The sequence below is a fragment of the Anolis sagrei genome, chromosome 1 (genome assembly GCF_037176765.1).
Source record: "Anolis sagrei isolate rAnoSag1 chromosome 1, rAnoSag1.mat, whole genome shotgun sequence".
NCBI lineage: Eukaryota > Metazoa > Chordata > Lepidosauria > Squamata > Dactyloidae > Anolis > Anolis sagrei.
In genome coordinates this window covers 162579571-162595699 of record NC_090021.1, presented here as the reverse complement: position 1 = coordinate 162595699, position 16129 = coordinate 162579571, and the positions used below count along the sequence as shown (strand labels likewise).

Genomic DNA, 16129 nt, shown 5'->3' with positions numbered 1-16129 from the left:
GTTATAACCTCTATATTGTCTTCTTCAGTATTGTGGGCACTGCTGACTTGGAGGCCTGGTTTGACAAAGATGGCGCTTCCATACTGCGCATGTGGTCTTTCTGCTACTAAGACCATTCCTGGAACTTTGGGTCGTTTCTGTTGTTCATCCCTGTGTGTTTCTTGGACACACAGCACGCCACATTTCTTATCTCGGCACAGTTCATAGAGCAGTTGCTCTTTGGCAGCTGACATGCCTTCGATATTGATTGAGATTATTGTCATGGTTGGTCCTGAAAAGGACCGTTGGTTGTTTTGCTTGCTTGCTTGCATGCTGGTCGCTTCTGTGGCGAGAGAATCTGCCGTCTACGAAGACGTTGCCCAGGGGACGCCCGGATGTCTTGCAATCCTGCGAGGAGGCTTCTCTCATGTCCCCCTTCTATTGGTTAATATTCATTCAATGAGATGGCTGTTATGGCTTTAAAAATGTTTTTGTCAAAACTTAAAAAAACCCTAAAATCAGTAGATATATGAATATTTCTGAAAGATGGAGAGAATGATCCCGTTATCTTATATCATTGTATAGAAAATTCAAGGAGATGGCTCTTGTGGTTTTTTAAAAAACATTGTTTATAAAAACTTTGAAAAGTCCCCAAAAATCCATGAATAAGTAAAACGTTCTGAAACTTGATGGGCTAACAGTGGTAAATGTGCTCTACCATTGTAGCTAGTTTCATCCCAATACATGTAAAAATTGAGGGAGAAAGGAGCCCTTGAAATTTCCCCACTTGTGCAATTACTATAATGAGACAATAATGAAATTTCGTTATTCTCATTATGTAACAACTTTTTTTTTACTAATGATCCTTTAATAATGAAATGACAGTGTCCCCTAATTTTGTAGTAACCTTTGAAACTTATTTTATTGATCGCATAGCCCTAATACATATCTACCGAACAGAATTTGCATGTATATACTCAGAGCAGGATTTTAATGACAGTTGGTTTTTAGTTAAGAACAGGGGTCCTCAAACTGGTTAAAGAGAGGGCCAGGTCACAGACCTTCAAACTGTTGGAGGGTCGGATTAGAGTTTGAAAAATACATGAATGATTTCCTATGAACACTGCACATATCTTGTTTGTAGTGCAAAAATCACTTTAAAATAATACAATAATTAAAATGAAGAATAATTTTAACAAATATAAGCTTATTAGTATTTCAATGGGAAGTGTGGGCCCGCTTTTGGCTGATAAGATAAGATTGTTGTTGTTGTGTGCTTTCAGACTTAGGTTGACCCAGAGCGAGGGCCGGGTAAATGATCTTGGAGGGCCGTATTTGGCCCCTGGGCCTTAGTTTGAGGACCCCTGGTTAAGAATATTATCAAAATAGGCATACCTGGTCTGCTTTCATATAGTTCCACTACACAGCCTCTTTTTGCAAAGAAGCAAGCATTTAAAGAACCTACCTGCAAACAAAAGAATTAGGAAAAGTGTTTAAAATTATGAAGGTTTGGGGACACCACTTAATTCTGCAATATACGATGTGTCTAAAGGCTTTTCAAGAAGGGGCAGATCAAAAAATATCACCAGACAGAAAGACTTCCATCCAAATATTTATCTAACCCTGAATGTAAACCAAACACCAGGACATTGGTTAAGAGGCGCCAAAGCAGTCTTTCTATACTTTTGAGAGATATGTAATGCAGGGAAAAGCAGGCTTTGCATCATTTTACCAAAGACTCATGGTTGTCAGCCTCATGCACAGTCTCCCGTAGCCAGCTCAGTCCACAATATCATAGCTCAATTTGTCAGAATCAATAATTATAAACTAGCAGCAATAGAAACCACAGTGTGTGCTTGACATGCATGCAGAAAAAAATTTCAAAACATAATTGTAATAATGTGTAACTGGAGCACATATACATTAAAGGGTTCAAAAGCATAGAGTTTTAGTCTTGTAGGGATATTGATACAATACATGTAAACTTAACATACAAAAAAGCTGGTTGTATCTAACTACAGAGATAGTTTAAATAAAAGTAATAATAAAACACTGCACAAAAACGTGTAGACCATCATTTTGGTGTCACCCCTCTGATGGTGTGAACCAGAGCAGATTACACCCCATCCTGTAAGTCCAGTGCTACACAAGCTGTTTGAAAAACAGTAATCTGACCTTTTAGCTCTGAAATCTATATAAATAAAAAATGAAATGTTCATTTGTGGGATTAACATAACTCAAAAACCACTGGACAAATTGACTCCAAATTTGGCCACAATACACCTACTAACCCAAGGAGTGACCATCATTAAAAAAATTGATTTTGTCATTTGGGAGTTGTAGTTGCTGAGATTTATAGTTAACCTACAATCAAAAAGCATTCTCAACTCAACCAATAATGGAATAGGACAACCCCCCACCACGAGAATAGGATAACCCCCCAGCACCATGTCCCAGAAGCACTTTATTAGAGTTAAGACTCTGCACATTGCACTTGCCCAGAATTCCAATATACCACCGTAACATCCAGCACTTTTTAACCTGTACCCATCATTGGCCCGGCCTGTTTTTAATGTGTAATAATGTAATGTTTTTGTCATTGCTTATGTTTTAATTTTTGCTTTGTATTGTATCGTTATTGTTTGCTGTTGTTGTGTTGAGGCCTTGGCCTCTGTAAGCCACATCGAGTCCTTCGGGAGATGCTAGCGGGGTACAAATAAAGTTTAATAATTAATAATAATAATTGAACCAAATGTGGCACACAGGACTCCCATGACCAACAGAAAACACTAGAAGGGTTTGGTGGGCATTGACCTTGAGTTTAAGGGTTGTAGTTCACCTACATCCAGAGAGCACTGTGGACTCAAACAATGATGGATCTGGACCAAACTTGGCACAAATACTCAATATACTCAACAAATACGGTTGTGGCCCAACTTACCTGTCCGAACATGTCACCCCTTATAAACCATCGAGGACTCTAAGATCATCTGGGGAGGCCATGCTCTCGGTCCCGTCTTTGTCTCAAGTACGTTTGGTGGGGACGAGAGAGTGGTGGCCCCTCAGCTATGGAACACCCACCCTAGGGAGATTAGATCTGCTCCCTCCCTCTTAACGTTTCGGAGGCAAGTTAAAACATGGCTGTTCGAGCAAGCGTTAACAAATGCAGAGTAGCTAATATAGGAAATTGGACGATTTGACAATGGAACTGGAAAATGCTTGATAATAATGCTAATGATGTTGTTTTTATTGCTTTTATGGTGTTTTATAATGTTTGTTTTAATCTGTATTAAGTTTTTATATGTACTAATTTGTTGGAAACCACCTTGAGTCGCCAATTGGCTAAGAAAGACGGTATACAAATACAGTAAATAAATAATAAATAAAATATGAACACATATGGAGTTTGAGGAAAATAGACCTTGACATTTGGGAGTTGTAGTTACTGGGATTTACAGTTCACCTACAATCAAAGAGCATTCTGAACCCCACAAACTACAGAATTGGGGCAAACTTCCCACACAGAATCCTCATGACCAACAGAAAATACTTAAGGCCATCCAGTCCAACTCCCTTTACCAGGGCAAGAAAACGTAATCAAAGCCCTCCTGACAAAGAGCCATCCAGCCATAGATATAGATAGATAGATATGATTCACACACAGATATATATAGTATCACAGATTTGAAAGGGATCCCTAAAGAAGGACAATTGTATGTTGCATGTTCAAGAGTAGGCAAACCAGACAAAGAAGCAGCAAGAAATACCATTTACCCCAAAGCATAAAGAAATTACATATACTAGAAACCAACACTTTCTCATTACTTTATTTTCCAGATCACCAGACTGGGCCACAGCAATGCGTGGCAAGGGACAGCTAGTTTTGTTATGAAGAGTAACATTATAATTGTACAAAGTCCAAGTTTCTTACCAATCCTCCTCCAATAATAGCTACTGTTTTCCTCTGTGTATCAGAAGGATCCATGACTAGGCTTCTGCTTACTCCAGGGACGAAGAGTCAGTCTACAGGTTTCCAGTAGCAAGTAGAAATCTGGACTCTCAATTCATTATCCTCACCGCCCTCCCTCTCAGGTTATTCATTAACTGGAATAACCCGAATAGCTGAAGCAACAATTTAATCTCTAATCAGTTTATAGGTGACGTGCTCCTCACAAGACCCATGACAGGTGCTGATGACTGCTGGACTGACCACAGGCTGATCCGATCCACGATGGCTATCAAGATCGCCCCCAAACACAGACTCCAAGGAAGAAAGACAAGGCGCAAAATGAACACCCAAGCCCTTCAGGAGCCCTCCAAACGAGCCCATCTCTGAACAGCACTCAAGAACCATCTACCCACAGAACACACCGAAAGTGTTGAGGAACACTGGAACAATCTGAAGACTTCCATCATCACAGCCTGCGAAGAAACTATTGGATATCAAACCAAGAAACATCAAGATTGGTTTGACGAAAATGACATCGAGATCCAACAGCTAATTGACAAGAAAAGGAAAGCATTCCAAACATGGCAGAGAGACATCAACTGTGCTGCTAAGAAAAAGATCTACGCCAGCGCAAAAGCTGAGGTCCAAAGAAGGACAAGAGAACTCAAGAACATCTGGTGGACAAAGAAGGCTGAAGAAATCCAACACCTGGCAAATACCCATGATGCTCAGGGATTTTTCAAAGCCACAAAGGTCATCTATGGACCAAGAAACCATGGCATACAGCCTCTACGCTCATCAGATGGAACCAAACTCCTGAAGGACCAAAAATCAATTGCACTACGTTGGAAAGAACACTACCAAAGCCTCCTGAACCGCAGCTCCAATGTGGCCGAAGAGGTTCTCTCACAAATCCCGCAACAACAAATGAGGGATGAGCTTGCAGCACTGCCTAGTTTGGAAGAAGTTAGCAATGCCATCAGCCAACAAAAAAATAACAACGCCAGCAGACCTGATGGGATCCCTGCTGAAATCTTTTAAGAGGGAGGACCTGAGCTGACACAACAACTCCACCAGCTCATAGAAAAAGTGTGGGTGACCGAGAAAATACCAGCAGATTTCAAGGATGCCATCATCATCACCCACTTCAAAAAAGGGGAAAGAACAGACTGTGGAAACTATCGAGGTATCTCCCTTCTAACCTCCGCTGGGAAAATCCTCGCAAGAATCCTTGCAAACCGCCTTTTGCCCCTCTCAGAAGACACCCTCCCAGAATCCCAGAACGGCTTCCGCCCCTCCAGAGGAACTGTGAACATGATCTTCACTGCACGACAGCTCCAAGAAAAATGCAGGGAACAAAATCAACCTCTGTACCTGGCATTCATCGACCTTGCAAAGGCATTCGACACAGTGAATCGCAGCGCTCTCTGGACCATCCTCCAAAAAATCGGGCGCCCTAACAAATTTGTGAACATCCTGCGGCTCCTCCATGATGACATGATGGCAACAGTTTTGGACGGCAATGGCTCCCAAAGTGACCCATTTAAAGTGGAATCCGGTGTCAAACAGGGATGTGTTATTGCCCCAACTCTATTCTCCATCTTCATTGCTATGATACTTCATCTTGTTGATGGGAAGCTTCCCTCCGGAGTGGAAATCATCTATCGGACAGATGGCAAGCTATTCAACCTCAGCAGACTGAAAGCCAAAACCAAGGTTACAACAACATCTGTTATAGAACTCCAGTATGGTGATGACAACGTCGTCTGTGCCATTCAGAAGAAGATCTACAAGCCACTCTAAACACCTTCGCAGAAGCATATGAGAAGCTCGGCCTGTCATTGAACATTGAAAAAACCAAGGTGCTGTTCCAGTAGACACCAACCAACCCCTCTCCAATGCCAGTGATACAGCTTAATGGTGTAACATTAGAAAATGTTGATCATTTCCGCTACCTTGGCAGCCACCTCTCCACCAAAGTCAACATCGACACCAAAATACAACACTGCCTGAGCTCTGCGAGCGCAGCATTTTTCCGAATGAAGCAGAGAGTGTTTGAGGACCAGGACATCCGTAGGGATACCAAGGTGCTTGTTTATAGAGCTATTGTCCTCCCAACCCTGCTATATGCCTGTGAGACGTGGACTGTCTACAGATGTCACATGCAACTCCTGGAACGATTCCATCAGCGCTGCCTCCGGAAAATCCTGCAAATCTCTTGGGAAGACAGGCAGACAAACGTCAGCGTGCTGGAAGAAGCAAAGACCACCAGCATTGAAGTGATGGTCCTCTGCCATCAACTCCGCTGGACCGGCCACATTGTCCAACCACCGTCTCCCAAAGCAGTTGCTCTACTCCGAACTCAAGAATGGAAAATGGAAACCTTAAAAACTCTGGCATAGACACTGAGAACTGGGAAGCCCTGGCCCTTGAGTGCTCCAGCTGGAGGTCAGCTGTGACCAGCAGTGCTGCAGAATTTGAAGAGGCACGAATGGAGCATGAAAGAGAGAAACGTGCCAAGAGGAAGGCGCGTCAAGCTAACCCCGACTGAGACCGCCTTCCACCTGGAAACCGATGCCCTCGCTGCGGAAGAAGATGCAGATCAAGAATAGGGCTCCACAGTCACTTACGGACCCACCAGAATACTGCTCCTGGAAGACTATCCTACTCGGCCAATGAGGGATTGCCTAAGTAAGTAAGTAAGTAAGTAAGTACGTAAGTAAGTAATAACCATAAACATTTATTACCCACTTCTTGAGGCTCGATGCAGGGTACAACATCATTAAAGAAAAGAGATAAAACACTATTAAAATATTCAAGAGAGATATAGACAAGCTGGAACGTGTCCAGAGGAGGGCAACTGAAATGATCAAGGGTCTGGAGAACAAGCCTTATGAGGAGCGGCTTAAGGAGCTGGGCATGTTTAGCCTGAAGAAGAGAAGGCTGAGAGGAGATATGATAGCCATGTATAAATATATGAGAGGAAGCCACAGGGAGGAGGGAGCAAGCTTGTTTTCTGCTTCCCTGGAGACTCGGACGCGGAACTATGGCTACAAACTGCAAGAGAGGAGATTCCATCTGAACATTAGGAAGAACTTCTTGACTGTGAGAGCCATTCAGCAGTGGAACTCTCTGCCCCGGAGTGTGGTGGAGGCTCCTTCTTTGGAAGCTTTTAAACAGAGGCTGGATGGCCATCTGTCAGGGGTGATTTGAATGCAATATTCCTGCTTCTTGGCAGGGGGTTGGATTGGATGGCCCATGAGGTCTCTTCCAACTCTTTGATTCTTAGACACATAGAGTTAAAATGCTGTTAAAATTGGCTGATAAATGCAAATAAAATCCACAAGCTAAAATTGACTGGGTAGGCCTGCTGAAGAGACAGATCTTCACTTGCATCGTAATGTCTGACAGCTGATTTAGCTGTGGAACACTGTCTCGGGGAAGCTGATGAATAAGGTCCTCTGGGTAAAGATGGGTAAGTCCCCATTTTGAAGAGGAGGGCTTTGAAATGGAACCCCACATTTTTTGCCTTCTGCCCCTAAAGCATGTTTCTCTCTAAGGCTGATTCCACACAGCAGAAAAGTCAGTGCCAAGCTGGATTTAAAATCGATAATCCGGGCAGCAAGACACCCAACCCCCCCCCCTCCCGCACCCACCCAAGACTTTAAAAAAGAAAATAACTTATCTAGCCACAATTAAACTACTGCCAGAGCTCTCCTGGCATGTAGAAATGATGTGCCAGGAGAAAGTAATGAGGAGGAAAATCGCTTCTTGCCGCCCCTGCTCCCTGCCTCCTGGCGTGTCATTTCTACTCACCAGAGGGCTCCAGCAGCAGTTTAATTGTGGCCAGGTAAGTTATTATTTTTAAAGTATTTGGGGGGGGGGGGTGCTGGTGCACTTGGGGTTTTCTGGGCTGACCCCTTGGTAGTCACTTGGATACTGACCTATCATTTTAAAATTGGAGCCTCTGGTGGCGCAGTGGGTTAAACCCCTGTGCCGGCAGGACTGAACACCGACAGGTCGCAGGATCAAATCCGTGGAGAGACTGATGAGCTCCCTTTATCAGCTCCAGCTCCTCATGTGGGGACATGAGAGAAGCCTCCCACAAGGATGATAAAAACATCAAATCATCTGGGCATCCCCTGGCAATGTCCTTGCAGACAGCAAATTCTCTCACACCAGAAGCGACTTGCAGTTTCTCAAGTGCTTCTGTTACTTCTTGATCTTACCGTAGCGTTTGATACCGTTGCCTACAATTTAATGATCCCCAGGCCAGAACCCAGCAACCATGGCTCCTACAGCTGCGGCATTCCAGAAGCTTTTTACTGACAAAATCACTTTGCTCCGGCAGCAACTGCCCCCTACACCCAAAACTTTGAGTGAGCTGGAGACTCCGTGGCCGTTTAGTGGGCCTATTTTTGATCAATTCATCCCGCTAGACATGGAAGATGTCACCAGAATCCTGGCTGCTGCAAAACCAACCACCTGTTCCCTTGATCCATGCCCCTCTTGGCTGGTTAAGAGCTGCCTGGAAGGACTATTCGATCCTTTGAACAATATAATCAATGGCTCTCTTGAACAAGGGGTTTTCCCGGATAACCTAAAAGAGGCAAGGGTCCGTCCCTTGTTGAAGAAGCCTAACCTGGACCCTATGACTCTTGCCAATTATCGTCTGTCTCTAATCTTCCATTCTTAGTTAAGGTGATAGAGTGGGCTGTATTGGGACAATTGCAGCAATTTTTGGATGACACAGCCGGCCTGGATCCTTTCCAGTCAGGTTTTCGCCCGGGTCATGGGACGGAGACGGTCCTGGTTGCCATTACAGATGAACTTCATTGTCAGTCTGATAGCGGCGGATCAGCGCTTCTGGTACTTCTCGATCTTACTGTAGCGTTTCATACTGTTAACTACGATTTAATGATCCACCGTCTCGCCATGTCCAGAGTTCGCGGTCAGGCCCTCAACTGGTTCAATTTATTCCTCTGAAATCAGAGTCAGTGCATGGAATATATGGACCAAGTCTCCGAAAGTTCCCCCCTCCTATACGGGGTACCCCAAGGTGCAATTCTCTCCCCTCTTCTTTTCAACATCTATGTTAGACCGCTTGCCAGTTTGGCTGGGAGATTCGGCCTGGACTGCTATCAATATGTGGACGACACCCAACTCCTGTTGTGCTTGGAGCCTGGAGTAACGTCAATACCTGACAATTTCACCTTATGCCTGGGAGGCTCTGTCGAACTGGCTAAGTGGTAGCAGACTGAAGGTGAATCCGGCGAAGACTGAGATCCTTTGGCATGGCCGCCCAATAGGTCCGACCCATCCATTACCTACCTTTGATGGTGCTGCTCTATCTCCATCGCCTACCGTTAAGAGCCTAGGTGTCATTTTGGATTCACAGCTGACAATGGAAGCTCAGGTCGCTGCTGCCAGCAAACAGGCCTTTTTCCATCTTCGACAAGCGAGGCAACTGGCACCTTACCTGTCGGATGAGGCTCTAGCAATAGTCATCCATGCCACGGTCACATCTAGGCTGGACTATTGTAACGCCTTGTATGTTGGCCTTCCTATTTCTACGACCCAAAAGCTCCGTATTGTCCAGAATGCAGCAGCCAGGTTACTCACAAAAACGCCCATGAAATGCCATATAACACCAGTGCTGCGGCATCTACACTGGCTCCCAATTGAGTATCGTGGTTTGTATAAGATGCTGGTCCTGACCTTTAAAACTTTATATGGCCAGGGTCCATTGTATCTTAGAGACCGTCTCTCCTTCTACCATCATCGGAGGTCGCCACGACCATCCCAACGCGATTTGCTCTATATACCGGGTCCTAGGAAAGTGCACTTGGAGAGCACCAGACGCAGGGCTTTTTCTATTTCTGCCCCTGCCTTATGGAATTCCTTGCCTCCCTATTTGAGAGCCATGCGTGACTCAGGGCATTTTATCCCAGCACTTAAGACCTGGCTTTTTACTAGAGCATTTGACCCATGTTAATTTTAATATTTGTATGTATGTGTTTTATCCTGTATAATTTATGCAATGTAAATGGCCTGGAGCATCTCGGATGGAGGGCGATTAATAAGTAATTAAAGATGAAAGATGATGAGATGAAGTCGCTCCTGACATGACAAAACATTTTTTTTAAAAAAATTAAATGGCATAGGAAAGTAAATGGCACAGGAAAGCTAAGTTTTGAATCTTTTAAAATAATCTTTGCAATTAAAATTGGAAACAGATGAAAAATCTGATCAATATCTGGCAATTCCCAGTTACATTACATATGACACACCTTCCTATTTCTCACCGAATGGAAAGGGTTTGAAGGAGATTTACTACTTCATCACACTAGAGAATGAATCCACTTTAAATCTGGTGTCTGCCTCATGAAGAATTCTGGGGTTTGTAGTTTAGTGAGACAGTTAAAGGCTCCTCCCTAAACTACAAACCCCAGAATTCTGCAGGAGGCAGAAACTGGATTTAAAGTGGATTCTTTCTCTAGCTCAGTGTTTCTCAACCTTCCTAATGCCGTGATCCCTTAATACAGTTCGTCATGTTGTGGTGACCCTCAACCATAAAATTATTTTCATTGCTACTTCATAACAGTCATTTTGCTACTGTTATGAATTGTATTGTAAATATTTGATATACAGGATCTATTTTCATTCACTGAACAAATTTGACACAAATACCCAACACGCCCAAAATTGAATTGGTAGGGTTGGAAGGGGACGGGATTGGTTTTGTCATTTGGGAGTTGTAGTTGCTGGGATGTATAGTTCACCTACAATCAAAGAGCATTCTGAACTCCACCAATGATGGAAGTGAACCAAACTTGGCACACAGAACTCCCATGACTAAGAGAGAAAAATGCTGGAAGGCTTTGGTGGGCATTGACCTTGTGTTTTGGAGTTGTAATTCACCTACATCCAGAGAGCACTGTGGACTCAAACAATGATGGATCTGGACCAAACTTGGCAAAAATACTCAATATGCCCAAATGTGGTGGCAGCACAGCCATTGAATCAGAAACATCATGTACTACTGGGGTTATTTCCATCCAACATTAGGTAACAGTTGATGCAAGAATATAGAGAACCTCCATATTCTGTTCCTAATCTATGGGATGGGCTGATGAATTGCCCACCAGGATGCTGACATTTCAAAGAGTATTTTTATCTAATGTGCTGCAAGGATAGAAATGAAGAATCTCCACTGGCTCCCTTTGGCTCTTCTTTTCTGGGACAACTTCCATTCTTCTATGTGTCATCGCTTTCCGAGGATGATTGTCTTCCAGTGTTCTTGTGGGTCCGTATGTGGCTGTGGAGCCCTATTTTTGCTCTGCATCTTCTTTCGCAGTGAGGGCATGGGTTTCCAGGTGGAAGGCGGTCTCGGTCGGGGTTGGCTTGATGCGCCTTCCTCTTGGCACGCTTCTCCCTTTCGCCCTCCATTCGTGCCTCTTCAAATTCTGCAGCACTGCTGGTCACAGCTGACCTCCAGCTGGAGCTCTCAAGGGCCAGGGCTTCCCAGTTCTCAGTGTCTATGCCAGAGTTTTTAAGGTTGGCTTTGAGCCCATCTTTAAATCTCTTTTCCTGTCCACCAACGTTCCGTTTTCTGTTCTTGAATTCAGAGTAGAGCAACTGCTTTGGGAGATGGTGGTCGGGCATCCGGACAACGTGGCTGGTCCAACGGAATTGATGCTGGCGGACCATCACTTCAATGCTGGTGGCGTTTGCTTCTTCCAGCACGCTGACGTTTGTCAGCCCATCTTCCCAAGAGATTTGCAGGATTTTCCGGAGGCTGCGCTGATGGAATCGTTCCAGGAGTTGCATGTGATGTCTGTAGACAGTCCACGTCTCGCAGGCATATAGCAGGGTTGGGAGGACAATAGCTTTATAAACAAGCACCTTGGTATCCCTATGGATGTCCCGGTCCTCAAACACTCTCTGCTTCATTCGGAAAAATGCTGCACTTGCAGAGCTCAGGCAGTGTTGTATTTGGTGGATAGGTGGCTGCCAAGGTAGCAGAAATGGTTAACATTTTCTAATGTAACACCATTAAGCTGTATCTCTGGCATTGGAAAGGGGTTGGCTGGTGACTGCTGGAACAGCACTTTGGTTTTCTCAATGTTCAGGCCGAGCTTCTCGTATGCTTCTACATTGTTATTATGACATTCATATCTCATCACCAGGAGATCATCATGAGATCCAGAGGCAGCCAGCTGGAAGAGGGGACTCAGGCCCCTTCTACACTGCCATATATTTCAGATTATCATCGCAGATAATTCATATTATTTGCCTTGTACTGGATTATCTGAGTCTGCACTGCCATATAATCCACTCCAAGCAGATAATCTGGATTTTATATGGCAGTGGAGAAGGAGCCTCAGATGAGAGAGAGGGGTCTATTTTGCTTGAGTAGACGTGATAAGCAGAGCAAAGGCTCAGACTATGATGTTTCAACTTGTAGCTATAGGTTTGTCCTATCTGCCAGCACACTGCAACATTCAGTATAGAAAGGAGTAAAAAGTTACAGATGCAAAAAGGTTTGTTTTGTCCCCAAACCCAGTCCACATTGTATTGTCGAAGGCTTTCATGGCTGAAATCACTGGGTTGTTGTAGGTTTTTTCGGGCTATATGGCCATGTTCTAGAGGCATTATCTCCTGCCATTTTGCCTGCTTCTATGGCAAGCACCCTCAGAGGTAGTGAGGTCACAGCCTCTGAGGATGCTTGCTACAGGTGCAGGCAAAACATCAGAAGAGAATGCTTCTAGAACATGGCCATAAAGCCCGAAATACCTACAACCCATTCCACATTCTTTCCCAACCTCCAGAGGGTGGACACAAACAGACAGCAGATTGCTTCAAATGCAACCAGTTTATTAAAATTTCCATCAGACCACTTGGCCAATCCACTGCTGAGATTCACAGGCCTTTAAATGTTTGGCCAATCAGCAGCCAGGGATAAACAAAGCCCTTCGTCCAATGATGCCGTGCATCCTAGAAGTTCAACAATCACCTTTGTTTGTCATGTTATCCAATGTGTATCCTTTTCTATATAATGCCCATGCTTGTACCTTGAGGGCATGCAGGATTTGGGAACTGTTTGTCTCCAATGTCCATCTGAAATTGATTTCTGTTCCTGTTTTCAGCTCTTGCATATTTCATTGGATCAGATTGGGAGTTATAGCATGCAGGACAACAGGAATTGGGTTCTAAGAGCCCTGTGGATCCCACAATCCATGAATGCTCAGATCCCTTTATATACAATGATTTATTAAAATGAATTTGTTTTGATTTTTTAAAATTCAACCATAGCTGGTTGAACCCTTCGATAAGGAAGACTGACTAGTGTCCCTTCTCCTTTCTGCACATGCATATGCAATACATACTGTGGTGGCATAACAGCAGTGTTATCTCATCCTTCAGTGTAACTAATGTCTAGACCGGCTGCAATCTTATGCAATTTATGTTTGATGTAAGTTCCATTGAATTAAGTAGGATTACATCTGAGTAAATATGGAAGGACGAAACTGACTGCTGTGAAATGAAGTATCAGATGAGGACATTCCAGTCATAATTCAGCCATGTGATTGGTGCCACTTTGTTGGCCACCTAGAAGAGAATACAACATAAATAGCACTGTTAAACAAAATTTATTTGTCATGTCAGAGCAACCAGTCCATTATATTACATTTCTAACAGAACAGATTTGGTAGTTGGTTAAATGTCCTTTGACCAGTATCTGGCCACTTGGAGTGCTTCCGGTGTTGCTGCAAGAAGGTCCTCCATTGTGCACGTAGCAGGGCTCAGGTTGCATTGCAGCAGGTGGTCGGTGGTTTGCTCTTCTCCACACTCGCATGTCGAGGATTCCACTTTGTGGCCCCATTTCTCAAGGTTGGCTCTGCATCTCGTGGTACCAGAGTGCAGCCTGTTCAGTGCCTTCCAAGTCGCCCAGTCTTCTGTGTGCCCAGGAGGGAGTCTCTCATTTGGTATCAGCCATTGGTTGAGGTGCTGGGTTAAACAAAATAACAATGAAGTTATGAAACATCAAACACAAGTAAAAAAGCAAAGATAGCCACTGTAGTGTAGTGGCTTGAGTGTTGAACTATGACTCTGGAGACCAGGATTCAAATTCCTACTCAGCCATGAAACTCACTCAATGATCTTGAACAAGTCGCACTCTCTCAGCTTCAGGGGAAGGCACTGGCAAACCTTGCCAAGAAAACTCTGTGATAGGGGCCTATTCAAAAATATAATTAGAGCTTGCAGGGAAAGCCTTTCACAAATAAATGCACTGCCCTTTCTTCCATAAGAAGCGGCCTTCGATACCGTTGACCATGATATCCTTCTGGGACGCCTCGTAGACATGGTACTTGGGGGTATTGCTTTGCAGTGGCTCCAGTCCTTTCTCGAGGGATGGTCCCAGAAGGTGTTATTGAGTGACACCTGTTCAACCCCACAATCATTGATGTGTAGAGTCCCACAGGGTTCAATACTGTCCCCGATGTTGTTTAACATCTACATGAAGCCGCATGGGGGAGATCATCCGGAGTTTCGGAATGAGGTGTTATCTTTATGCAGATGATGTCCAAATCTGTCACTCCTTCTCACCTGTCAACAAGGAGGCTGTCCAGACTCTGAACCGGTGCTTGGAAGCTGTGTCGGACTGGACGAGAGCTAACAAATTGAAACTGGATCCAGACAAGACAGAGGTCCTACTGGTCAGTCGCAAGGCCAAACAGGGCATAGGGTTACAACCTGTGTTAGATGGGGTTACACTCCCCCTGAAGACGCAGGTTTGCAGCTTGGGAGTGATCCTGGACTCATCACTGAGCCTGGAACCCCAGGTCTCAGCGGTGGCCGGGAGAGCTTTTGTACAATTAAAACTTGTGCACCAGCTGTGCCCGTACCTTGGGAAGTTTGATCTGGCCACAGTGGTCCACACTGTTGTTACATCCCGAACAGATTACTGCAACGCGCTCTACGTGGGGTTGCCTTTGAAGACTGTTCGGAAACTTCAACTAGTCCAACGGGCGGCAGCTAGACTACTCACCGGAGCGTCATGCAGGGAGAATACCACCCCTCTGTTATGTCAGCTCCACAGGCTGCCGATACAGTTCCAAGCACAATTCAAAGTGCTGATATTGACCTATAAAACCCTATACGGCTCCGGCCCAGCGTACCTGTCCGAACATATCTCCTTCTACGTCCCGCCTAGAAATTGAAGATCTTCTGGAGAGGCCCTGCTCTCGGCCCCCCACCTGTGGAATTCACTCCCCGGGGAAATTAGATCATTGTCATCCCTCCTCTCTTTTAGAAGTCTCTTTTTAAAAACATGGATATGGGACCAGGCCTTTGGGTAATCTGGTAGACCGACAAGGACAATGACAACAAGAGCTTTGGAAACAGATTATGATAAGATGAATGGACTCACTAATTACAGAACTCGGCAAAACGATGGCCACCAGGCTGGCTTTTTTCTAGTAGATTTTATTGTATTAATTTAATGTTTTAATTATTTATAATTACTGTTTGTTGTGTATTTTATTGTGTTATTGTGTTTAATTGAAGGCTGGAAGCCGCCCTAAGTGCCCCCCCCCCCCCGGGGGTTGAGAAGGGCGGGGTAAAAGTACCCGAAATAAATAAATAAATAAATAAATAATTGTCTTGATTCCTGCAACTTAACTGAGAAGAAAGGGGGGCTTTTGTTGTCATAATTCCTAAAACATTGGAAGTCAAAAATACACTCCATTGCAATTACTTTTGAGAACTCAGAGGAAATCCTGAACCACTTTCCATTCATTCCTGCTCTCCTAGAGAAATCTTAGCAGTTCAGTGGCATGGACTGAATGATCTGCTACCTTAGGCAAGGAAGAGATACCAGAAATGGCAGATGCTTCCTGCTTCTCCTCACAAACAAGTATCTCAGGCCTGGAGATAATCTTAGATCTTGAGAGTTTTCCATCTTTTCATATTGGATCAAACCTGATATTTCTAGCATGTTTCTGGAAGAGGAGCTCCCTCAAGTGGTAAAAATGTCATTAATCATAGAGTTGGAAGAAACTACATGGCCTTCTTGTCCATTCCCCTGTCATGAAGGAAAAAGCACAACGGACCCAGCTCCTGTTTAAAAGTCAGAGTACAAGGGTCAGATTGACACAGAGGAAGCTTGTGCACTAGGTTTTTTTTACTCCTACCTCA

General features: G+C 44.3%; 1 protein-coding gene across 1 annotated transcript in view; it reads right to left on the bottom strand.

Moving 5' to 3' along the window:
- KMO (kynurenine 3-monooxygenase) overlaps positions 1–4028 on the bottom strand; it is a 50472-nt gene extending 46444 nt beyond the window's left edge. The window contains exons 1-2 of the mRNA XM_060783676.2: positions 3911–4028; positions 1375–1444 (exon numbers count right to left, since the gene is read on the bottom strand). Of these exons, the coding sequence (XP_060639659.2) occupies positions 1375–1444; positions 3911–3964 (124 nt within the window). The 5' untranslated portion in view covers positions 3965–4028. The remainder of the gene's footprint in view (positions 1–1374; positions 1445–3910) is intronic.
- Between the last annotated feature and the right edge of the window lie 12101 nt (positions 4029–16129).